Raw genomic sequence first — 26,015 nt, 5'->3', positions numbered from 1 at the left:
AGCACATAGCTTGTTGGTTTCTCCAATTTGCCTTATCTAAAAATTTGCCTTATCTAAAAATCATCCTAATGGAACATCCTTCAAACAACCAAATATTTTTCTGTATGAATACCTTTCACTTTAAAAGGCAAATACCCTTATTTATTGACACTATCTTGTTACTTAGTTTTCACATAAAATAAGAAGGAATTGAAGTACTGCTTTTACTTATAGCAAACCCAAGCACATTGTTCCTAGTCTTCCCACCTTCCAACCCAATGAGGTATGAGTGTTCTGTCAGCTTTAATTACTTCTCCAGGGAAATTAATCAAAACTACAAACCAGAAAATGGCTTTAATTAGGTTTCTTGGGTTGTATTGGTTACATAGCTTTTAAATTTTATAAAAACTAAAGGTCTGGCACCTGTGGTTTACATTTATAATCTTAACTACCCAGGAGGCTAAGATCTCAGGATAACAGTGTGAAGCCAGCTCAGGAAAACCAACCGGAGAGACTCATTTCCAATTAACTGGCAAAAGCTAGAACTAGAAGTGTGGTTCAAATGGTAGATTTTTACCAGCCATAGGTGGAAAACCTGACTGGTGTTTGAGGACCTGAGTTCAAGCCCAGTACCAGCAAACAAAACAAGCAAACAAAAAACAATAGTGAGGTAGATTAATAAATACCCAGTTTATTAACAAGTTTATAATAATTATAATTTATAATAAAAGATAAACGAGTTTCAATTTTATATTTAAACTCAATAATCCTTTAATTTTGATAACAGATTCAACACAAAATGCCCTTTCTAATGTCATGAAATACTTCAAATCACTTTCTAGGTCTATCAATAAATATTATTTGAAAAAGATACGAGGTAATTCTTGCTCCCCCTCCACAAGCGTCCTGAAAGGCTAATAAGTACATTGGTGGATTACTAAAGAAAAATGTAACCGGGTGCTGGTGGCTCATGCTGAGATCTGTACGTTCAGTTCAAAGCCAGCCCAGGCAAGAAAGTCCGTGAGACTCTTACCTCCAATTATCTACTAGAAAACCAGAAGTGGTGGTGTGGCTGAAAGTGGTAGAACACTAGCCTTGAGCCAAATAGCTGAGAACAGCACCCAGGCCCTGAGTTCAAGCCCCACAGCCAGGGAAAAAAAAGGGAATGACAGCCTTCTTGCTCTTTCTGATCTGGAAAAGTCTAATCATTCTTCCCTTCCTTGATTACATCTTCAGCAAAATAGGAATCGTTATCCTTGCTGCCTCTCAGGTTCATAAGTTTATTGTGAAGATGATTGCATTATAAAATACTTTAGGCTTCATTGAAAAAAATGGTATATGAATGCTAGTAACTTAGTTATTATAAGTTGCATAAATATTTTTTCCAAGAAAACATTTCAAGCTTTATGAGACAGTGTTTAGATAAATATCTTTACTCTTCCATGCTTTAATTGCATGGAGTTGTTTTGATCAGAGATTACAGAAATCCTAATCCAGTTTACCCCAGTGTCTGCCCACGTAAGGAGTCCTTTACAAAGGAGAATTTTTGGGTTTTTTGGCCAGTCCTATAGCAGGTTACTCTAGACTGCTCTGTAGCAAGTGATTACAGTGAAGATGTTCTATGGCATTAACTGAAGCAAGGGCTATTGCTTTCATTTTAGGCACTGCTTGAGCCAGAACTTGTAGTCTCTTATTCAGGAGACCACTTGTTTTATACTCACTGTTTGTCTTAGTTTACTCCTGAAACAAAAGAAAAACAGGGCAGAAGACAGGAGGCCTGTCCGCCTGCCTCTTTTTGTCTGCTTTGTTTGTGCACCACAGAGATGTCCCCAAAATTATTGAATATGTCGACAAACAGCTCACAGATGGTTGGAAGCCCACCAGGCCCAAGTTATGTATACTTGTGGGTTCATTGTTTTGTGCCCAGAAGCAACGTGTATCTTCATAGAACGCAAGCATTCTGCTACTCAGGAGGACATCTCACCTGGAGCTGAAATCCCCATCCCAGGCGGGATGCTCCTGGATGCCCCAGTGTGCAGCGCCCGAGGCAAGCTCATTTCCATGCGTTCCCACTCTACGAAGTCTGCAACAGGACTTTCCAACTGGGCTTCCCGTGCCAGCCTGGCCAGGACACACAGGCACAAAACTGCACTGAACTCCAAAAATTGAGTTTTTAGCTAGGGGCCACTCTACTCCCAGGTAGAGATACATGAGTTCTTGGATAGTTAAGGCTAAAATGTGTCCATGAAAATAGCTCTGAGGGCTGGGGATGTGGCTCAGTGGTAGAGTGCTTGCCTAGCATGCATGAAACCCTGGGTTCAATTCCTTAGTACCACATAAACAGAAAAAGCTGGAAGTGGAGCTATGGCTCACGTGGTAGAGTGCTAGCCGTGAGCAGAAGAAGCTCAGGGACAACGTCTAGGCCCTGAGTCAAGCCCCAGGACTGGCAAAAAAGAAGAAGAAGGAGAAGGAGAAGAAGAAGAAGAAAGTAGCCCTGAGAGAGACAGAAAACACTCCTATGGTTACTTGGAGTGAGAGACAGAAGAGGGATTGTTTACAAAATATACATGAAGCTGGGCACTGATGGCTCATGCCTGTAATCCTAGCTACTGAGGAGGCTGAGATCTGAGGATCGCAGTTCAAAGCCAGCCTAGGCAGGAAAGTCTGTGAAACTCTTATTTACAATAAACACTCAGAAAACCGGAAGTGGCACTGTAGCTCAAGTGGTAGAACGCTCGCCTTGAGCTGAAGAGCTGAGGGACAGCGCCCAGGCCCAGAGTTCAAGCCCCACGACCTACAGACAAAAAAAAAAAACAAAATATACATGAAGTATCCTTAGGGAGTGATAAAAATGTCCTAAAACCATTTAGAGCACCACAAATTTACAAAAAATCATGAATCCACATACACTGGTAGGTACATTATACCTTAAAGAAAGAGGCAAAGAAGGAGGAGGTAAAGGGGAGAAAGAGGAAGGGACTCTGGATCAAGCTCCAGTATGTGAAGCATTTGGGAGAATACCGTGGAATAGCCACAGGACACAAAAGAGAAGACTCTGGCCTGGAAAACCTCTGGGAGCAAGAGATGATAACTAAAACTGTAGTCTCCCTCCTAACAGATCCCTCCAGGAGATGGGAATTATCATGCCAAGAGCAGCCATGATAAAAGGGCGGGCCTCCTCCTGCTCCACACAGAGTAGAGTGTTTGATGCATGATTTTAGCAGAATCAGAGTTTAATGGCCAGAATCAAAGTTTTATTTCTAGGAATTGTTGACAAAGCTAGTTGAATTTTAAAAGCTTCTTGTTAAAAGTTGCATCTGAAGACCAAGACAGAGTAAAGCTAGCTAACCATCCAGGCAGGGGGCCTTCAGTGCTACAATTACTACACTGAACTCAGGGCCTGGGCACTTTCCCTCAGCTCTTCAGCTCAAGGCTAGTGCTCTACCATTTGAGCCACAGCACCACTTCCAGCTTTTTCTGCTTATGTGGTGCTGAGGAATCGAACCCAGGGCCTCATGCATACAAGGCAAGCACTCAACCACTGAGCCACCTTCCCAGCCTTTTTTTTTTTTTTTTTTTTGTCGGTCGTGGGGCTTGAACTCTGGGCCTGGGCGCTGTCCCTCAGCTCTTCAGCTCAAGGCGAGCGCTCTACCACTTGAGCTACAGCGCCACTTCCGGTTTTTCTGGTGGTTTATTGGAGATAGGAGTCTCACGGTCTTTCCTGCCCGGGCTGGCTTTGAACCGCGATCCTCAGATCTCAGCCTCCTGAGTAGCTAGGATTACAGGCGTGAGCCACCAGCGCCCGGCCTTTTTTTTTTTTTTTTTTAAGAAAACAGTTCCAAAATGAAATGGTATCTTGAGCTAAGTTAGGTCTGCTTCACTGACAGTTTCTCTCTGTGTGTCTCTTGTCTGTCTCTGTCTCTCTCTCTCACACACACACAGTTCAGAACACTTGAGAAGGAGCAGAGCACTGGTGCTTGAAACAAGAACTGTGCCCTGGTGCCCAGTACCAGTCAGGACGTCTAGAAGGAGCACATGAGCACCTATCCTTCCCTCTTACATGATTTTTAACAGCTGAACCTGCAGCATAATACAGTCCCCATCTGTGAGTGGAGTGTCCAGAAAGCCAGGGATGCTTGTTATCAATAATTGATCTTTGTTAACCAAGCTCATGCTGTTCTCAGTCAGATGCCAATTCATTGATTTATTGTAAGAGATATATTTCTCATCAGTGGTCCAGGCTGCACCCTTCTTTTGATCTTAGTATCCAGATGTTACTGGGAGCATAGACTGTAGCTTTCTCCTTCTGTATCCCCACACAGGCATGGAACACAGTGGATGTTTAGTAAATATATGCCAAACAGAATGGAACTTTGCCAAAGGGAAGATTTGCTTATTTAGGGCCATATTCTGTGAAGCAGGACCTAGAAAGATTTTTACCCACGTTTTAGCTGGTTAAAGGCTGTGAACACCAGCTCCATGCAAAGCCACAAGGCAAGATGAAGAAGCAGCTCTTGATTTTGACTTCTCTCCTTAGACAGCTGGCTTCATTAGAAAGGAAATTCATCTCAGGATTTACCATACAAGATGTCATTCTAGTTCATTTGTGTGTTCTCTTTACATTTGGAATGAATGCTCTAAAGTATTGTGCTGGGCCACAGGTAATAATAGCAGAGTCCACTGCCTGCCCCTGAAATAGATTCTCCAGTAGGAAGAACAACAGTGCTGTCGTTGACTGAATTGTATGGGAAACAAAGATGTGTGAGTCAGCAGAGTCCAGTTCAGCCTTGAGGGTAGTGTGAGACATGGTATTAGGTCCATTTTCAGTGAGAATTACATTGTTTGGAAAGAAAGTGTCCTGTCTATCAGGGCCCTTACAGTAAGGTTACTGGTGATAAGGGACTTCTCTGTCCCCAAATCATGGACCTACCTTGAATCCTCTGAAACTGTTTGCTTTCAATACTCCCAAATTCTCCCCAACCCTTCCTGACTTTTGCACATTGCCTAGACTGGTGATACGGGTTTTAATGTTCCTAACACAAAGGAATCAGTACATAGTACATAGGCATCACAGAGTATAGCTAACTGTCTAGAAGACATTGTGAAGTTCAGTCTTCTCTGGTTTTTTTTTTTTTTTGGGTCCGGTCATGGGGCCTGAACTCTGGGCCTGGGCACTGTCCCTCAGCTCTTCAGCTCAAGGCTAGCGCTCTACCACTTGAGCCACAGCACCACTTCTGGCTTTTTTCTTTTTGCTTATGTGGTGCCGAGGAATCGAACCCAGGGCCTCGAGCATGCAAGGCAAGCGCTCTACCACTGAGCCAACTTCCCAGCCCAGTCTTCTCTGTTTTTATCCTACATATTCTCCCTCTCTGTTTATAATGTACATACAAATATTTTTAAAATTTGTTTTCAGTGCTCAGGCTTGAACTCAAGGCCTCACACAAACTAGGCAGGCTGTTTCAGAAATTATTATTGCTGGGCACACCTGTAATTCTAGTTACTGAGGAGGCCAAGATTTGAGAATTGTTGAAGTCAGCCTGTATAGGAAAGACCATGGGACTCTTTTATCTCTAGTTAACCACCAAAAAGCTGGAAGTAGAGCTTAAGTGGTAGAGCATCAGCTTTAAGAGAAAAAGCGAAAGGACAGTGTCATGGCCCTGAGTTCAAGTCCCAATATCGGCATAAAAAAACAAGTTTTATTGAAAACCAAGTCTTCCTGGCTCCAAGGAACTTACAAGTCCCTAGTTAGATGGTATTCATTCCTCAGACTGTTTTGCCTGTTCTGACCTATTGTCCTTCAGGGTGGTTACAGGCAGGAGTGGTTGTCTTATTTTGTGATGGATGTAGTTGTGGGGGCTGCTGGAGGAGTAACGTGGTGTGAATGAGGCTCCAGGCTCCATTCTGCTGGTTGGTTCAGAAGGGGCCTCCAAGGGTGAAATGTAAGTTCTGATGATTATAGTTGGTATCCAGTGTCTTCTCTATAAACACTGACCTCAGATTTTTTTTTTTTTTTTTTTTTTTTTTTTTTGGGTCCGGTTGTGGGGCCTGAACTCTGGGCCTGGGCACTGTCCCTCTGCTCTTCAGCTCAAGGCTAGTGCTCTACCACTTGAGCCACAGCACCACTTCCGGCTTTTTTCTTTTTGCTTATGTGGTGCTGAGGAATCGAACCCAGGGCCTTGAGCATGCAAGGCAAGCGCTCTACCACTGAGCCACCTTCCCAGCCCTGACCTCAGATTTGATAGCTTTAAGCTTTCCAATTATTTCCATAAAATGATCCAGCTGGATCCAAAGGTAAATACCATGATGTCACCAGCTATCTGTAGTCATTCCCTAATTAGTACCTGGCCTGTGAATGCATGGCTCTTTTGTTCTAAATTAGGGTACATCACATTGTCATCCCTTCCCTGCAGGGAGCCAGCCTGGGGTCAGACTGCCAGAACAGAGGATCATCCAAGGCCTTTGGCAGTAGTGGTGGATGTCCTTCTGTGGAGGACAGTGGAGGAATACTGCCCGGGCCAGATGTGCACATTCAGAAGGCCCCCCAGGAGTCTTAGGGGGCCAAAGGAGCCTGGCAGGGTTTGTAAAAGCAGCATGGTCATCACAGTAGCTCAGACCGGGAGCAGGTCATGAGGCCTTTCCAGCCTCAGTCAGCTCACTCAGCCCCTCCTAGCTGGTGAACCCTCCAGTTTCTTCCTTAAATTTGCCTCATGCAAATCACTCCTGGCTTTTTAGACACAGTTTCTTATGCCATCCTACAGAAGAACTGTATCTGTGTATTTAGTAAATGCCCTGAATGACTCATGGTGAAGCAAGTAAGGGAAACACTGCCCAAGTTGTTACTTAGTCTGCTCCTCCTGGTACTCTTGTATCCTGTCAGTTAATTCCGTCACCTGACTTGGGGTGATAATGCAATCGAGCGGACAAGGGTCCCCTGGTCTTTTTTAGGGGTTTTAGAATCCTAGCACGTCTGTCAAGCTCAGGGCTTTGCCTGTTGTTGGCCTGAGCTAGAATATTTTGAGTGTGTTCTCCTCTTTCTAGAAGTCAGCCTTGCCATTCTTGTTTTATTACATTTTTATTAATGTAAACCAATATAAGGAGATTTGATTGTGATGTTTCCACATACTCCTGTTTCCATCCTCATATTCTTTCCTATACCCCCCCCTCCTCCTTGTCCTCTTCTTTCTCTTCCTCCTCTTCCTCCTCTCACTCCTCCTTCTCCTTCTTCACAGTTTTTAATGGGTTTCTTCTCCCTCTTTGGGGCTTAACCCCAGGGCTTTGCACTTGCTAGAGCCATGCCCCTGGCTCCTCACTATGCTATTTCCATATTTGCAGTCCCTTCCTGTGTTAATAAGTAATTTTAGAAGAAGTAGTTTGATAAGTTAGTATTATTGCCATTTTGGTGCCTTTTATATTGAGCCTCTTATCTGTTCTAAGCTAAGGGTGGTTAAACCAGCCATTTGTGTGGGCTGGTTCTTGCTTTGTGACCTGGGCTGGCCTCAAACTCATAAACTCAATGATTGTTTTGCCTACGCTTCTTGAGTAGCTGAGACTACAGATATTCACCATCATGTCCACTTTTTGTCAACACTATTGTGGGTCATTGTTATGGTTAGGGAGGGGATTAGAACTTGCCATCACCTTTGCATACTCATTTCTGGGCTGAGGTCCAGTCTTGCTTCTCTGCGCTTTGCGGGAGATAGGAAAGAACCCGAGGTAGGTCTTGGAAGCAAAGCCAAGATTCGGAGGGAGCCTAATCTAGCACAGGCAAGGACTTGATAAGACAGAGCCAAGAGCCTGGGCGGCTTCTATGAAATGGGTAGTTTCCTGGAAGATTCTCTTTACCCCAAGGACCCCAGGTTTGCAAGGGCTCCTCACTTGGAACTGGTAGTTCTGCTGAGCAGTGTTAGAGGCAAAGATTCTAGGAACCAGAACCACTGAGATCCCCAAGATGGGGCTGGGAAGGGAGTAGGAGTGGGGCAGAGTGCCTGGTAAGCTACCCATGCCAGTCAGCCATGCCAATCGAGCCATCTGCAGATAATCTGTCACATAGTAGGCGTTCAGTAAATATTTGCTGCATTGAAATGAATCGGAAGCCTACTTGTTTCTGTTTTGTATTATTTACTTTTTGTTTGTTTTTGAATCCTCTTAGTTTACTGGCCAAGAATAAGTACAGTTTTTCAAATGTTGATATTTGATGTAGCTAAATCAAACTGAAACAAGATTGATCCACATCTAAAATAGAATGACTCCCAGCATACACTAATGGCCTCTCTTGCTCTTCTAGATTCCATTTCATTCCTGGTAATCCTGTCCATGCTTCCCACCTACATTCATTCCACATGCTGTGCATCCAGATGTAGTCTTAGTGATGGCTCCCAAGTCTCCCTTCTAAAGGATGTGCTTGAGTTACACTAGCTCCCCTACTGCCTTCTCCAAGTCTCCCTCCCTTTCCCCCTCCCCCTCTTTCTCCTTCTCCCTCCCCCCCCCATCACCCTCTGTACTGGAGATTGAACCCAGGACATGGTATATGTTAGACAAGTACTCTGCCACTGAGCTCTGAGCTACCTTCCCCACCCAAGTTTAAATCCTCCATGTTACTCACAATCCTGTATCTCAGCTTATCCAGAATTTTACCCATCCAGTCACCTCTGGGGTACTGTTGCTTCTTCCCTCCTGAATCCTACCTGTTAACAGAGATGCCCAGCATTGTTAGTCAGAAATCTCAGCATCCCAGGACTCTGCCAGCCTCTTAATTCATCCTTGGTTTTATTGAGTGCGCCTCAGGCATGGCTCTGCATTGTAGCTTTGCCTGTTTGAATCTGACTCAAATCAGCTGTACCGTGCCTATAGCTTCTTTAGCTGCCAGAGGCAAATAATCCATAGTGTTCCAGTATGTCTGAGGATTAACCAACTGGAACTGTTTCTTCTCGGTGATTGCAGGCCATGCTGCACAGTCACAAATTCTTCAGATCTCTTACTTTTTCAGAGACCTAACTCAGGGAGGTCTAGCCAATGAGTGAGGGTGTGTGTATTTTTGTACCCACCAATTCCAAGCTCCTGGGGCTCTGGGGCTCACATTTGCTTCTCTTTAGATACTGGGAGGCTTAGAGCAGAAGTTCTTCATTGGCTGCATACTGGAAGTACCCGGGCATTTAAAGCATTGTTGATGACTAGGTACCACCTGGCCTGTTTCACTCTGGAGAAGGGGCTCTGGGTTGGTGTCTTGTCAAGGCTCTCTAGGTGATTTTAATGTACAGCCAGGGTTGGGAACAGCTGATTTAAAGTGCGTATTTTCATTCTATATGCCTTGGATTCTCAGAATTCTGTCAGCTCTTCTTTCAAGCTCTTCTCCAGGAATTAGGCCTATGTTTTCCAGTGTGTTTCTCCATCAATTCATCTGTCTCTTATACCCTGCCTTGGGGGGAAAAGTCCATCTATGTACTCCAGGTGTGACTGGGGAATCGTCCTGGCTGAGACCTGAGTGCAGTACTACCAAACGTCCTGATGAGAAAGTTCCTCCAAGTCGCCCTGTGAGGACCACCAAAATGTCATGGATGATGTTCTTCAAGCTATGGGTTGGTAAAGAGGGCTAACTGATAAGTAGAAGTTTATTAAAGGTAAATGGCAGGCATCTAGCAGCCTGGTGCCGCTGCCCGTTTTGGACATCTGATATTTTTGGTCACCACCTTGTATCTGTTTATCTTGGTTTCCTCTAGGTGTCTTTTGTTGGTGGTGGTGGTTGTAGGGCCTGACCTCTGGGCCTGGGCGCCGTCCCTCAGGTCTTCAGCTCAAGGCTAGCTCTCCACCACTTGAGCCACACTGCCACTCTGGCCTTTTCTATTTATGTGATGCTGAGGAATTGAACCCAGGGCCTCATTCATGCAAGGCAAGCACTCTACCACTGAGCCACCTTCCCAGCCCCCTAGTTGTCTGCTTCAGTCCCACTGTCAACCCACGGCTGGCTGTGAGAAGGGGCCTCCACTCCCCGCCCCAGGCCTGCAGGTTGGACTCTGCCCCAGAGGCCAGTCCGGGAAATTGGATTCTGAGACTGGTTTGACCTGTTAGGGAATTCATTCATTCTCACTAGACTGGGCCCCAGAGGAGGTCTGAGAGTGAGACCTGGAGGTGGGGGGCATCCTGCCCTGTGTGTTCATTCATTCATTCATTCAGCAGAGCCCCTGCCCTGTGTGTTCATTCATTCAGCAGAGTGCCTTGTCCTGTGTGCTCATTCATTCATTCATTCAGCAGAGCCCCTGCCCTGTGTGTTCATTCATTCATTCATTCATTCAGCAGAGTGCCCTGTCCTGTGTGTTCATTCATTCATTCATTCATTCAGCAGAGCCCCTGCCCTGTGTGCTCATTCATTCATTCATTCAGCAGAGCCCCTGCCCTGTGTGTTCATTCATTCATTCATTCATTCATTTAGCAGAGCCCCTGCCCTGTGTGCTCATTCATTCATTCATCCCACACGGGACAGCACACCGGACAGCTTGGTGGTGAGCTGGGGAGGGAGTGGGCCGCGTTGTCGCCCGCGGAGGGGCTGAGCCGCGGAGCCCGCTGGCCTCGTGTTCAAGTCCTGGGTGCAGGGTCGTCGGGAAGGCGCCCCCGCCGGCCTGGGCGGGGCCCGGGGCCCGGGAGGGGACCAGCCCGGACACGGGGCTCTCAGCCCGGACACGGGTCCCCTCAGCCCAGACACGGGGCCTCAGCCCGGACACGGGCCCTCAGCCCGGACACGGGGCCCTCAGCCCAGACACAGGGCCCTCAGCCCGGACACGGGGCCCCTCAGCCCGGACACGGGGGCCTCAGCCCGGACACGGGGGCCTCAGCCCGGACACGGGGCCCCTCAGCCCGGACACGGGGCCTCAGCCCGGACACGGGGCCTCAGCCCAGACACAGGCCCCTCAGCCCGGACACGGGGCCTCAGCCCGGACACGGGGCCTCAGCCCGGACACGGGGGCCTCAGCCCGGACACGGGGCCTCAGCCCGGACACGGGGCCTCAGCCCGGACACGGGGGCCTCAGCCCGGACACGGGGCCTCAGCCCGGACACGGGGGCCTCAGCCCGGACACGGGGCCTCAGCCCGGACACGGGGCCCCTCAGCCCGGACACGGGCCCCGCCGGGTCCGCTCCAGCCCGCCCGGGGTCCCCCGGCTCGCGTCTGGGCTGCGGGTTACGTAAGGCGCGGGGCGGGGCGGCGGGCGCGGTGGCCCTGCCCCCGGCTCCCCGGCCCCGCCCGCCCGCGCCCGGCGGCCGCCCTGGCCGCGCAGCCCCGCGAATGGAGCGGCGCCGGGGCTGAGCCGGGCGCTCGCGGGCCGCCGCGTGTGCCGCGCGGAGGGCGGCTGCCGAGCCGCGGAGAGCGCGCAGGGCCCCGCCGGGGCGGCCGCCGGAGCAGCGCCGGACATGGGGTGAGTCCCGCGGCGCCCGCGCTCGGGGGGGGGGCGCCCGGCCTGCGCGCGGACTCGCCCCTCGGAGCCGCCGCCCGGCCGCCCGGCTGCGGGAGGGGTGTGGGAGGCCGGCCGGTCTCCGTGTGTTCCGGGGAGGGAGACCCCAGATGACGGGGCCCCGCGGCGCGGGACCTGTGGGGAGCCGGCGAGCCTGGGCTGCGCTGGGGACCCCAGCCCGAGCGGGTCCCGGCGCCCGGGCGCCAACGGCAGGGTGCTCATTTCACCGCCGAGGAGCTGAGGCCAGAGTAGCCCGGGGACCTCGCCCCGGTTGGGCGAGGGAGTGCTGGCAGCGCGTGCCGGGGCAAGGCGCGGGGCTGTCCCCGAGCTCCGACCCTGCCTGGGCGCCGAGCCGCGGCGCTCCGCGCAGCACCTCGCCGCCCGCCCGCAGATGCCTCGTCCGGGCGGCGTGGGGCGCTAGGCAGAAAGGCCGAGTGCGCTGGGGACGGGCCCCAGCGCCGGTGGCCCCGCGGCGCCTCTCCCCCGCCGGGTAAGTTTCTCCCCTGCACCTGGTCGGGGCTGTTTGGGAGCAGCAGAGTGGGCAATTAATTGCCAGGAGTGAAGGCTGGGGCTGGGGCTGAGCTGGGGGGGGGACACAGGGTCGAAGAAGTTGGCTCAAGTATCTGGTGCTCATTCATGCAAAGACCACGCACCAGGCAGCTGCGGGCGGTTTACCAGAGGAAGCCCAGCTGGGAGGCCGCTTTCCTGCCGCGCTCCCAGGGGTCCCCAGCTCAGGATGAAAGAGGCAGCCGTGGGGCCCCTCAGCTTTCATACTCACACAACTTTGGTGAAGAGTTGGCAAATGCAGGTCTCAAGATGGAAGATAAAAGGAATCTGAACCTGGTAATTTTAAACTCTCTATCCCCCCCCCCAACCCCAAACCAACCTAGCACACTGGCAAAAAACAAATACTGAAATTATGGCTGTGATCAAATAGTTCTGCGAAAATGAAAATGTTTACTCATAAAAGCATAAGGTAAATGACAACATTTTTGTGGATTATTAGAGAAGAGTCACTTGGGGATTTTGTGTAAACAGAACGTATCTTTCATGTAATTTTAATATCACTGAGTAAACGTATGTTACTTCTTACAGGTAAGGACTGATTGGTAACTTTTACCTACCTCTGCCATTTTTAACATAGCTATTTCTGTGCAGTTATGGTTATAAATTGAGACAGAGCTCAAGGCTGGATAAATAGTTTAGACAGAGGAGGTGGAGGGAGCCATTTTAGCCAAAAATAGAACCAATGTCATCCTTTGTGAGAGTTGTGTGGGACGGAGGGGGGAGAGCCGAGCCAGGGCAGCACTGGCAAACCTTGCTGCGGCCCTACAGCTTTTGTCAGGGCCCTGCTGTGAGACAGGACCAGGATGTAAGGTCAGCCACACAGCCTCTGCCGTGACCTTCCCCGCCTTCAGGATGCTCTCCCTCTGCACACACTTACCGCCACTTCCCACTCCTCTGCTGTGAAGTGTTCTGTGTTAAGTGTGTGGTACCTCCCAAGGGCTTCTGTGTCCCTCCCCCGGGCAGCTGTTTCATACCTGCTCTGCTTTCCTTTCTTTCTCTCACCTTTGCCTCCTCTTCGTTGACAGAACAGCAGTGGACTCGGGGAGCATCTCTCTATAGTCCTGCGTGTCTGCCATCACTTTTTTTTTTTTTTTTTGGGTCCGGTCGTGGGGCCTGAACTCTGGGCCTGGGCGCTGTCCCTCAGCTCTTCAGCTCAAGGCGAGCGTGCTACCACTTGAGCCACAGCGCCACTTCCGGCTTTTTTCTTATGTGGCGCTGAGGAATCGAACCCAGGGCCTCGAGCATGCAAGGCAAGTGCTCTACCACTGAGCCACCTTCCCAGCCCCGTGCCATCACTTCTTTTTACCCGCTCCTTCCTGCTGTCCTGCAGAGGCCCACTCCTCCCAGTCTAGCCTCCATCTAGCCCCTCTCCCCTTTTCAGAGGACCACTTTCTTCCCTAACCTTCTCTCTCCAGTCTTTTCCATCAAAAATAGGAGCATGTTTTGGTTGGGCACTGTCCAGTCGAACTCTCTGCAGTGCTAGAAATGTTTTGTACCTGCCAGGTCCACCTAGCAGCTCCCAGCAATGTAGGGCAATGGGGCACTTGGAATGTGGCTTGTGAGACTAAGGGTCTGAAGTTTTAATTTACATTTCAAAACTGTGTGTTGGCCGGGCACTGGTGGCTCACGCCTGTAATCCTAGCTACTCAGGAGGCTGAGATTTGAGGATCACGGTTCAAAGCCAGCCCGGGCAGGAGAGACCGTGAGACTCCTATCTCCAATAAACCACCAGAAAACCGGAAGTGGCGCTGTAGCTCAAGTGGTAGAGCGCTCGCCTTGAGCTGAAGAGCTGAGGGACAGCGCCCAGGCCCAGAGTTCAAGCCCCATGACCGACAAAAAATACCAAAACTGTGTGTGGCTAGTGGCTGCCAGATTGAACTGCCCAGTGTCTGCCTCTCCAGTCTTCAAAAGGAGCTCTCCCCTCCATCCTATATACCTCTCCGCTGTTCCTCTTCTCCTAAACACATCTCAGAGATGTCAGACCCACTGTCTCCACCCACTCCTAACTCCTCCAAGTGTTTATCTTCCACCCTCTGCACTCAAACTGCCAGATCTCTACCTTCATCTGCTCTATCTCTGGGCTACACAAAGGGCCACTCTTTCCTCTGTGACCATTTCCCTTCTCAGCTCCTCCAAGACCACAGTCCTTTGGCTCTCCTCTTTCTTTCCTGATGGCACCTTTTCAGTCTGCTGTTGGCTGCTACTTTGAGGTTTCTTAGGAACTGGTCCTCTTTCTCTGTCAATTCTTTCTTCCTAGATAATGTTATTCCATCCCAAACTTACTCTCACCCCTTTTTGTGGCTTTTTTTTTTGTAACACAAAGTATCTTGTATTCAAATGATACAGAATCAAAACTCTAAACATTCACTGTTTATAAGGTCCACTGATAGCATATTTTTAAATACCTTTTTAAAAAGCTGACTTCAGTGTATCATTTGTCTTATCTTGGAAGTGGCACTGTAGCTCAAGTGGTAGAGCACTTGCCTTGAGCTGAAGAGCTGAAGGACAGCGCCCAGGCCCAGAGTTCAAGCCCCACGGCCGACCAAAAAAAAAAAAAAAAAAATTTGTCTTATCTTGAACATACAACGGTGTCGACAGGATTTTGATGTCTGATAATACCTGCATGCTGGCCAGCATTCAAGTAAAAACATCAGTATAGCTTTTATTCACCACAGAATATATTTTCTTCAAAAGCAACTTGAGTTAACTCTTTTGAGGGTTCAGAGAACAAAAGGCCCAGTTACTATTTAGTGGAATCTGAAATCATGCATACATTCTTATTGAACATCTGTCCCATAGTGCATTTCTCAGTTTGTTGTTGTTGTTTGGATTTGTAGGGTTTTTTTTTGTTGTTTATTTGTGTTTTTGTACCAGTCCTCGGACTTGAACTCAAGACAAAGACATTGTCCCTGAGTTTTTAAATTCAACACTAGCACTCTATGACTTGAGCCACAGCTCAACTTCTCGTCTTTTGGTGGTTAAATGGAGATAAATGTCTCACAGGCTTTCCTGCCCAGGCTGGCTTTGAATCATGATCCTCAGATCTCAGCCTCCTGAATAGCTAGGATTACAAACGTGAGCCACCAGCATATGGCTTGTTCAGGTTTTAAAGGTCTACCAGGCCAACCCTTTGCTGTTGGTGCTGCCTTTGCTTCTCTTCCTTTCCTTTTCTCACTTGCCTTCAGCCTCTAGTTCCTCCATTGTGGTCTGTCCCTGCTAGTGTAAAAGAATCTTCCCATTTCTCTTTATCTCTGTCTCATTTTCACCCTTCACCACACATTGCGTGCTCTCTTGTTAGTGTTAGTATGTCACCGCAGCTGCCATCTCAAACATCTTTCATCAGACCATCACTACCTGCTTTGAGAGTGCTTGGACTCTGCTGGATTTCTTTGGTACATTCTCTTATTTTTCTCTCAGACCATGTCTTCCTTTTCCACGTATTCTACAAGCTTTTAGCCATGTTTACCAGGGAAACACAAGCACACAGTCCCCTGCAGTTTTCAATACTGTCTGTCAGCAGATAGCCTGCGGTTTTAATTTTCAACACAGACCTTTTTCAGGACTTCCAACTCTTGTCTGTTGCACCTAGAGCTCTTGCTATTCCTTTCAGTTCTCACCTTGCCTCTGTCTTCTCATTCCAGGTAACAGCTCTGAATTCATTTGCTAACTTCAAGTATTAACCTTCATTCCGTTCCTGTGCACCTTGTCCAGGCTTCCAAACAGTCCTGTGGATTCTGTTTGCAGAATGTATCCACAGTGGGTGTACCTCTCTCCACCATGGTAGTCCCTACTGTAGTCCTAGCCACCCTTGCCTCCTTCCTTCCTGGACAGACCTAACCTGCCTGCCAGCTTCCACTGCAGGTTGCTCCTAGTCTATCTGGCACACAGGAACTGGAGAGACTGGCTTTTAGATGCTCAAATCAGATCATGTCACTTTACACACCCTTCAGCAGACCAGGCACTGGCTGCTGCCCATCCCTCCAGCCTCCCAGATACCAGCACTGTTCCTTGTTGCCCTCTACTGATTCTTAGCGTCCTCTCTTTCTCTTGCTCTGCCTGGGACCTCTGAACGTGCCACCTCCTCTACTCAGACTATTCATGCCCGGACTATTCAGACCCAGCCTCTGGAAACACGTCCTTCACTTCCTTAAGATTTAGCCCCCAGGGTCATGCACTGAGCCTTTCCGCCATCTCATCCAGAACACTCACAGCTCTCCAGTGTAGCCCACCTTTGTGTCCTGCAGTTGCCTGCCACCACACACCTGCAATCAGCTGGGCTTTGTTCCCTTATTTATAACCTCTTTTTCTGGTAATTTCCTGCAAAGATAGGGCCTTACATTTTCCACCATTGTATCCCCTCCCCTAGCCTGGTAGCTCCTAATAGGCCCAGAATAAATGGTTTTGATTGAGTTAGTGCTTGAATGTGGTAGGCAGACTTACTTGGCTGTTAGCCTGGATCTTATGATAATTTTTGGATTACTTTTTATATAGCTTGCTTAATTGGGAGTAGTAAGGGCCAAGAGAGAAAGAGCTCACACTTGGACTCAGTTTTTCTTTAATGCTAAAGTAAGCTCTTTAGCTTTTATTGTGATGTGGGTTAATTTTCGGGCTGTCTGCTGTCACTGGAGTATTCTGATTGTAAATTACCACTTTATCCTCTCATAAAAGGCCAACAGAAAAGCCAGCTTGTCTGCTGCTGTGATAGTTAGCTGATTTGTCAGTATTTATAAACACGATCTACTATATTCTGTTTGGCTTCCTTTTATCCTAACTCATTTTGTTTAGTGGAGATTACCTTGCAGTGTAGCAGTGCCATAATCTTGGCTATCTAACACCTCAGGCTGCCTTACAGTAATCTATACTGATTAACTTTCTTCTGATGCTTTCGTTTTCCATTCACAACAAGCTATGCAATTTCTACCAATTAATAGGGATTTTCTTTGGATTGTCGAGTTCAGTATAACTAATACAGTCATTCTGATATATTGAAGTAAGCTTGTCTTCTCTTGGTCCTGTTGTGGGTCTTCTGAACATCTCTAAGGCCCTGGAAGACTGTTGGGGAGGCAGAGAGGGGCAGACCCACTGATAGATATTGCCTCTGTAGCATTTATATATTAAGAAGATAAGCCACATGCACAAGTACCATCTTGATGTTCAGATGCTGTGAGTTTAAACGAAGTGTTCCAATCCACATGGTAGAGGAGACGGTGGAACCATTCCCATGTAATGGGGGATTTAGGGAAGATGCCCCACTACGCTATGAGGAGGTGCCGGGAGCTGCTGGCATTTAGGGTCACCCTGTCTCATTTAGCTAACCATCTCCCACTGAGTCCAAGGTATTTCAAATACAGTACACAAAATTTGGAAAGGAGAGACAGTACATATGTATATTGAATGAGTACGTGAACACATGTGAATAAATACTCTGGTTTTTAAAAAGAATTGTTTGTAAATGTAGTTTATTAGATAATCCTAAAGGATAAAGAAATAAAAAAGGTTGAGGTAGGATAAATTTCAGGTAAAGGTTCCCATTTTGTAAGACATCACGGAGGCAGCATTAAGAGCTGAAGGGGGAGCATGACCCACCTAGTGTGTGAGGGAAGAATGTTCCTGGCAGTGTGAATGGCAAGTTAGAAGGCCCTGAGGGGATGTGAAGGAACGGGAAGAGGTGCACGTGGCTGGGGTGGAGTGAGGGGAACAGTGGAGATGAGGTAGAGCGCCTTGGCTCACCAGTGTCTTCAGGGTGACCCACTCTGGGAAAGGTCATTCTTGAAGCAGCATGGAACTCCTAGCCTCAAAGATGGTAGGGATGGCCAAGGACTTGTGCAAAGGTCCTGAAGGGGAGCCCCCTGCAGAGCAAATGACTTGCTTTCTCCTGGTGGACTCAGCAGTGTGTGTAAAGGCCTAGGCTTCTTTTCTCTAGCAAATATCAGAACTCATTCATGACTTTCCTTCCTAGCTCATTTTATGGTCCTATTCTTGTATCGTCTTTAACCTTTCTCATTTATCACTTTTTTTTATAACAAAATGAAAAATAGCTTTGCTTTTGCCTAATTATAAAAGCAATACATGTTCATACATGCACACACACACAGCAGAAAGAAGCGAAAATTGCTTGTCATCCCACATCTTAGAGACAACCTTAGCCAGCATTTGATACCTAGCTTTATAGGCTTTCTCCGTGTGTATATGATTTTATGTCTAGATGTATCTACATAGGGCAAATATATTTTTAAGAGAATCATCTTAGAGATCTGTTTTATAACACAGATATAACTTAAAATATCTTGTGTGGCCATCTTTCCATATGAATAGCTATAAAAATACGTTGTCATTAAGTCCACACCTACTTCTAATTTGTCATGCTGCTAAATTGGGTGCATTTTTGTGTGTGTACATCCTTTCTAGGAAAGATATACGCAGGTACATTCTGTAGGGAATACAGGTATTTTTTTTAAAAAGATACTTGTGACAATTCTTTAAAGCAGCTGTTTGTTTTAAATGAATTACAGAAAGAAAGGAAGGAAGGAAGGAAGGAAGGAAGGAAGGAAGGAAGAAAGGAAGAAAGGCAGGCTAGGAGAGACCGAGATTACAATTAACACTGGGTAATTGGCAGTGCCTGTGTAATTTGGGTGAGTCACTGCTCCTTAGTGAACCGTACGCAGTGAGCATCAGGGATGGAGCGTTGTTGCTAAGGGCACTTGGTGGACCAAGACCCAGCTGCTCAAATTGTTTCTCCTTGTTTGGAGCTGCAAGAGCCGAGTAATTCTGCTGTAAGACTAGGATGATGATGATGTTGGCAAGGAAAAGGCGCCCAGATTCCTAGAAGGCCCCCTGTGCTTCAAGAGCTCTTTGGTGTAAATCACGCCTTTCTTTTAAAGACAGTTCCTTCAGGGAGAGGATGGACAGGGATGTGTACACAGGAAGGGCTTTCATTATATTCCTTGCTTTAGTTGTTGGGGAAAAACAACAGTAAGCCCTAGGTAAAATATAATGATGTGGTGCCTCAGGCAGCACGGGCATCCAGAACCTTTAGAAAAGGATTTTCCTTTGACACAGGAAGTAGAGGCAGCTATTCTTTTGCCATTTGACAAGAAAACCTCACCTTGTCAGACACGAAGCAAACAGAAGTCACAGCAGAGAAAAGGGATTTCTTAGACCCCTGAATAATGTGTCTGATATACCAAGTCCTGACCTTATAGATCTTGAACTTCTTTTCCATCATGAAAATACATTGAGCAAAGACCTATTATGAGGAGCTGGGGCAGAGAGCTTTTGGTTTGTGTTGGTTTGATAACCTGTTCTTTTAAGCAGTGCGCTTCTAGGTATTACACATACAGGCTGCCCCTACGTCGTTGTAGTTACAGGTCGGGAGGTGAGAGCTAGCACCGTTTCCCAGTGGGTTGCGGTCTGTGTGGGAAGAGGCCGGGTGAAAGCCTCGGAAAGCTCGATGAAGTCTCCAGTCTCGCTCTGCCGCCACCGAGGTGCTGTTAGTCATCTGCTATCATCCTGGTACAAATTATTTAAATTATATTTCAAATTAGCTTTTTAGAAAATGTGCCTAAAATACGCTTGTGGGGAACACATTTAGACATTTGTCAAAGACTGGAGAGATTAAAAAAACATTTTTTATTCATAAGCCTGGTTGATAGTCCTCTTATTATTCCTCTAAGTAATTAGAGACCATAGACTTTCTTCTTCTTTGTAGATAAACTTAGGATAAGGCATTGCCCACAAGCTCATCACTTAGCCTGAAAGTGGGAGTTTAAGAGCCCTGTGAGGTACCACGTGTCCTAGTCGAAGGAGGGCTGCAGTTTGAGTGGGTTCCCATCTACACTAGGGCCTACACCAGACCCTGTTCTCGGCCCTTTTTGAAAAATCAGTCCTGTGACCCATGAGGGCAGGCCGAGCCCCTTCCTGATCTCTCTGTGTGTGAATATCCCAGTGTGTTTTAGATCCAGCTTCTGCATGTGTGTCAGATCTTTGTAGTACGGTACAAGGACTTAGTCTTGTGGGTGACAGCCTTGGAACTATCACCTCTGAGATGGATTTGAGTACCCAAAGAGAGAGCGAGTTAAGAAAGTGAGAAGGAAAAAGAAAGTGAGTTAAAAAGAAAGCATGAACTCTGGCCATCCAGGACTCCCAACTAAATGGCAGAAAAACAAGCCAGTGACTGAGACTGTGAGGTAATGAGACACAGATGAAAGCTGGTGGGAGGTAGAAGCTGCGGGAGAAGAGGCCGTAAGGAGACACATGCGGTCCCCCGCAGTGTCAGAGGACGCCACGAGCTTGGTGGCGGGAGAGGCTAAGAACTTAGGTGCACCTGCTATCACTGGGAAGGGGACTATGGGGCACTGAGATGGGGGCTGCCCATAGGGACCTAATTAGTGAGGGCTATTGTAGCCTTTGCTGTCTGTGTATTGGAGTTCTTTGGGGATCTCTAATTGGAGAAGCTTCTAATTGGAGTTGTTTAGATAAAAGGAGAAAAGGAGCGTTGCTTTGGCTTCTGTTGTCTGCGGGGAAAGGTGATGGAGAAAGGTCTCATGGGAGAAAGGGATGGGACCTGTTCCAGGATGCACCAAGGAAAAAGAGGGCTAAGTGGAGATGGCAGCAAGACATATTTAGCTCAGTTGGTATGAGGAAGTGATCTCCAGAACTCATGGAATTGGGTGGTGTTTGTTGTCATCGAGGGTCACCTGTCATAGTGTCAGGAGGGTTGAGAGGGATGGCTGCCCCTCTGATGGCCTTGGATCATAGAGATTAAACCCAAGGGTTCACTTGCGTTAGGGGCACTTTGCCACCAGCTGTTTCCCAAGCCCCAGCTCCACTGTCTTTTATCTGTTAACTGTCTGAGGTGATTGAATAGAAGGTGGGAAGGTGGCTCAGTGGTAGAGCGCTTGCCTTGCATGCCTGAGGCCCTGGGTTCGATTCCTCAGCACCACATAAGCAAAAAAAAAAAAAAAAAAAGCTGGAAGTGGCGCTGTGGCTCAAGTGGTAGAGCGCTAGCCTTGAGCTGAAGAGCTGAGGGACAGCGCCCAGGCCCAGAGTTCAGGCCCCACGACTGGACCCCCCCCCCAAAAAAAAAGAAAGAAAGAAAGAAAAAGAAAAGAAAAGAAAATTAGTATACATAAGCACAGTGCCTGACGCCTACGTGTTCAGTAAATGGTGGCCAACTGTGTATTACCCTCATTGTTCCCACTTCTACTTGGGTGGAATGTGGCTGGTGGTTCTTGTGGTACCTTCTGGAGTAGATTCATGAGGGCTGTATGTTTCTGGTATGGAAATATGAACAGGAACTGGTGCTTGCCTCCACAAAGAATTAGATGTTTCCTGAAGGTGGTGGAGTTTGGAAGTGAGGTGGAGCACTGATGGTGGGAGAGACTAAGAAGGTGCACCTGCTATTACTGGGAAGGAACTGGGGCACTGATGGGTTTTGAGACCAGCTTCCGCCAAGAGTAGAAGCCAAGTATATTTGCAGGCAACATTTATTGAAAGGGTGATTGAGAGGTTTGGCTGGAGATGAAGTGGATGTGAGGGTGAGCCAGGGTGGAAGCAGGTTGATGTTTGCTCTGTAAGGGGGACACACTGGAAGTCTGGGGGAAGTAGGCAGGAGGCTGAAGACATTAGAGAAAGAAAAGAGGTCATGAGACCAGAGGCTGGAGAAAACCCCCACAGAGCTTGAGAGAAGGCATCAACCTGCTGAAGGGGGTCATCCCCAGAGATTGAACAGGAGGCAGTGCACCAGTGTTTTATTTACTTATTTATTTTAGGGTGCTGGAGATGGAGCCCAGCCTCACGAGGCAGACCACAGGCTATGGAGACAGACCATTGCTCTAGTCCCAGTCCTGGTGGGTGGCCACCTGATCCAATGAACATTTCGCCATCCACAGCCAGAGGCATTCTGCACAGCAGAAGGGCCCGCCCAGTGCTGTCAGTCACATTCTGCCCTCAGCACCTCCCATTAGCCAGTCATTGTTCTGTCAATAATTCTTATAGGCTTTAAAAAATACATTAAAAATTCTTGCCAGCATGGCCTGTTGGAGTAATGAGATCTGTAAGTTTATTAACCTCAGCAAGACTTAGATGTCCTTGCTCCATGGGAGCGGATAATCTCTTGGAGGGAGAGAATATTAGTGTGTTGACCTGCAGTGTTAGCATGACACTTGTGTCAGAGGCGGTGCTGTGTGGGGGGGGGTACCTCTGTCAACCTTCCTCCCACACCCTGAGACATCCTGTGTCCCATGAAAGGTGGGCTGATTGCATCCCCCTGTCGCTGTCCCTCAGCCCAAAGCTGAGGGTCAGAGAAGCCAGATCATAGCAAACTCGTTTCTCCTCTTCTCTCCTGTCCTCTGTCCTCCCTTTCCCTGCCCTCTTTTTGTCTCCCTCCTCTCCTCTCTCCTTCCCTTTCTTCCTTCATCCTTTCTTTGCTTCCTTTCTTGGTGGCACTGAAGGTTGAACTCAGGGCCCTGCACCTGCTCAGCAGGCCCACGACCACCTGAGCACAGCCCCAGCCAAACCTTGTCTCTTAAAGTCCAATTATCTAAAAATGAGAAAGTGTTGTAGTCTTAATGCAAATGAGGCTATTTAGATGGTATGTCATCGACGGTGGCCTGAGCATCCACTGTAGCCGGGAGGACTGGTAGGTGTTTGCTGTGTGACCATGCTGAAACACATCCTCAGTCATCCAGCAATGGTCCGCACACATAATGGATATTTGACATAAGCTACTTACAAGGCACCCACCTAAGTAGTGATGATTCATTCCTTTATCCTCATTAGTTTGACATTTCAAGCACGCTGTAACCCAACCTGACCTGACCTCTCAAGGAGGAAGGCTCAGGAATGGGTGGAGTTGGTGTGGCAGCTGCTAGTGCCTCTGACCGAGCCCGCTCGGGATTGAGGCCTCGCCAGGAACCTGAAGAGCTGGAAGGCAAATGGGAGGCAGGGAAGGGGGAGCTGTGTGGAGATGTGGGGTTGACTGTTGAGGGACCAGAGGATGATGGCATGGAGCTGTAGGGAATGGAAGGCGGCATTTGGAGAGGGAGAACACGACGTGTGTGCACAGATGTGGAGGGGGTGCTGCCGGAGAGGAGAGGTCAGCGGAGCCTCCCCCTGAGAACAAAAGAACACATGTTAAGGACTATCCCTTGGAGGGGGCAGGGAGGTTCCTCCTCTGGAAAGGAGGCCACCTTGAGGGTGGAGCCACCTTGAGGGCCTTGCCACCCAAGGGTGGAGCCGGTAAGCTTGGGTGTGGTGGGAACATGCCAGAGCCCACTCGTGGCTGGAGGACAGGGTGTGGGAAGTTAGAAGAATATGACATGAAAGGGAGCAGCAAGCCTTCCGGAGAAGCTGACCTGTGGGCTGCTGAGGTCAGAGAAGGGGAGCTTGAAGGGGAGCTCTCCCAGCCAGCCTTGCGATGGAGCCTGCCGCTTGTTCTGGATGTGGAAGAAGGCAGATGGCAGGATGCATCCACTAGGTGGTTTGTCGGGCTGGGGAGGCGGGTTTTCTCCTGGGTTGATCACAGTGGTAAGATGGTGGGCTGACTGTGGGCCCTCCGGGAAGAATGGAAAGCTAGGTGGGGAAAACAGGACTGAGGGAGCCAGGGGGGTGGCCATGTGGGCCAAGGAGGGAGAGGGCAGCTCATATTTCCAGGTGGAGAGGGGCCAGGATGTGACTGTTCGTGAAGGTCACTGAGTGGCATTTGAAGAAGACATTGGCGTGAGGAAGCAGAGGGACCTGGTCCAGGTGAGTGGCTGCAGTGGCAGGAACGGCCTCTCAGGGCTGGGACCCCACCTTTCTGTTCTGTCCATGGTGGGCAAGAAGACAGAACAGCTGTGTGCATTGGGTGGAGGCTGTCCTCTGGGACTCGCTGGCTTCCGTTAAGGCAGGAAGGAGAGCAGAAGGAATATGGCCAGCAGTGCTAGTGCCTGCTGGTTTCCAAGATTCTCAGTGAGCCCAGGATTTGGGAGAAGAGGAGAGGAGAGGAGAGGACCAGCTCAGATCAGGGTATGTGAAGAGGGGCCCCACGTGATGCCATCTGGTTCTTCCCCAGGTAAAGCAGCACCCATAAACACTATTTTCCGATTGTGGGGCCCAAAAACATCTTGAGTGTAGGAGTGCGGCAGATCCGTTGTAAGTGAGAGGAGGACTTGGGGAGACTTAGTCCTACCACCAACCTGAGCAGAAGCCCTTCCACTCCCTCTCCTCACTCACAAGCCCTCCCCCAGCTCTGACTTGGGATGCAATTACTATAGTGGACTGAACCTAGCTCCTCCCGTGACTAAAATGTATGTATGTGTGCATGTATGTACTTTGGATGCTGGTCCTGGGGCTTGAATTCAGGGTCTGGACACTGTCTCTAAACTTTTGTGTTCAAGGCTTAATGCTCTGCCACTTAAGCAGGCAGCTCCACTTCTGGCTTTTTGGTGGGTAATTGGAGATTAGAGTCTCATGGACTTTCTCTCTTGTTTGTTTAAGTACTTTGTTCTTTTTTTCTAGCTAATGAATAGCACTTACACAGGCTGGGTCCCATTTTCAGCCCAGTCCAGTAACCTTGTGCTCATAGACTTTCTTGTCCTGGCTGGCTTTGAACCACAATCCTCAGATCTCAGCTTCCTAAATAGCTAGGTTTATAAAGCAAAAGCTACCAGCAATCAACATTTTTTTTTTTTTGGTCAGTTGTGGGGCTTGAACTCTGGGCCTGGGCGCTGTCCCCACACTCTTCAGCTCAAGGCAAGCGCTCTACTGCTTGAGCTGCAGTGCCACTTCCGGTTTTCTAGTGGCTTATTGGAGATAAGGGTCTCACGGAGTTTCCTGCCTGGGCTGGCTTTGAACTGTGATACTCAGATCTCAGCCTCCTGAGTAGCTAGGATGACAGGCGTGAGCCACCAGTGCCCGGCTCATTTTTTTTTTGCTGGTCATGGGGTCTGAACTCGGGGCCTGGGCGCTGTCGCTCAGCTCTTCAGCTCAAGGCTAGCGCTCTACCACTTGAGCCACAGAGCCACTTCCGGCTTTTTCTGCTTTTGTGGTGCTCAGGAATTGAACCCAGTGCCTCATGCATGCAAGGCAAGCACTTTACCACTGAGCCACCTTCCCAGCTTTTTTTTTTTTTTTAAACAGGGATTTCTGGTGGTGGTGAGCTCCTTGTAAAGCAGCCTGGTGAAGCAGTTGCCTTAATACTGATTAACATTTTGAAGACTTTAGCTGAAGTATGAAAGCTATATGGAAAGGGGCTGCAGGCTGTGGATGGTCTCCAGATGTTGATACTGCCGGGACCTTTCCAGGAGAGGTGGTGAGAGGGTGGGCGTGGGTGTGTGCTCTGTGAAGATGGTTGCAGGCAGCGGTGCTGTGCCTCGAGGTAGCGCACTGGCCTTGAGCAGAAAACCTCAGGGACAGCGCTCAGGCCCTGTGTTCAAGCCCCATAACCAACAAAATAACAACAACAACAAAAAAACACAAACCTAGATTACCATTTTGCCGGGTACCAGAGGCTCATGCCTGTTATCCTAGCTACTCAGAAGACTGCAATTTGAGGATCATGGTTCAAAGCCGGCCTGGGCAGGAAAGTCCATGAGACTCTTCTCTCCAATTAACCACCAGAAAGCCAGAAGTGACACTGTGGATCAAGTGGTAGAGCGCTAGTTTTGAGTACAAACACTCAAGGATAGCGCCCAGGCACTGTCTTCAAGCCCCACAAATGGGGGGGAGGCTGGGGGAAAGATTGTTGGGAGGAGGGTTTTGGTGGGATCTGGCAACACCCCTCCCCCAGATAGAGTTGTAGATAAGTATATACTTTTCTGATAGGACAGCCACAGATTTTTAGTTGCTGACTTGCTAGAGGTAAGGCCTATTTGTTTAAGGACCTAACCATATTTAGCCTAGAGAAAAGAGGTCGTGAACCAGCAGTTGAGGACTGAAGAATGAGAGAGCCATGTAGATCACCAGCTGCACTGACCTAGCTGGTAGGCTCTGGCAGTGGTATGGAGACTTACAGGTGGTGTGCACAGGGCAGGTGGTGGAGCTGTTACA

At 48.6% G+C, this 26,015-nt stretch overlaps 1 protein-coding gene across 2 annotated transcripts in view; it reads left to right on the top strand.

Moving 5' to 3' along the window:
• The first annotated feature begins 11,242 nt into the window (after nt 1-11,242).
• The window catches only part of Homer2 (homer scaffold protein 2), a 68,154-nt gene continuing 53,381 nt past the window's right edge, over nt 11,243-26,015 (top strand). For both annotated transcript variants that reach the window (XM_070043347.1, XM_070043346.1), the window contains exon 1: nt 11,243-11,384. In XM_070043347.1, coding sequence (XP_069899448.1) covers nt 11,380-11,384 — 5 coding nt within the window. In that variant the 5' untranslated portion in view covers nt 11,243-11,379. The remainder of the gene's footprint in view (nt 11,385-26,015) is intronic.

The sequence above is a fragment of the Dipodomys merriami genome, unplaced genomic scaffold, assembly GCF_024711535.1.
Source record: "Dipodomys merriami isolate MVZ:Mamm:240054 unplaced genomic scaffold, mDipMer1.0.p SCAF_33, whole genome shotgun sequence".
In the NCBI taxonomy this organism is placed as follows: Eukaryota; Metazoa; Chordata; class Mammalia; order Rodentia; family Heteromyidae; genus Dipodomys; species Dipodomys merriami.
The sequence above is the reverse complement of the archived record's forward strand: the minus strand, read 5'-3'. Positions and strand labels throughout refer to the sequence as shown.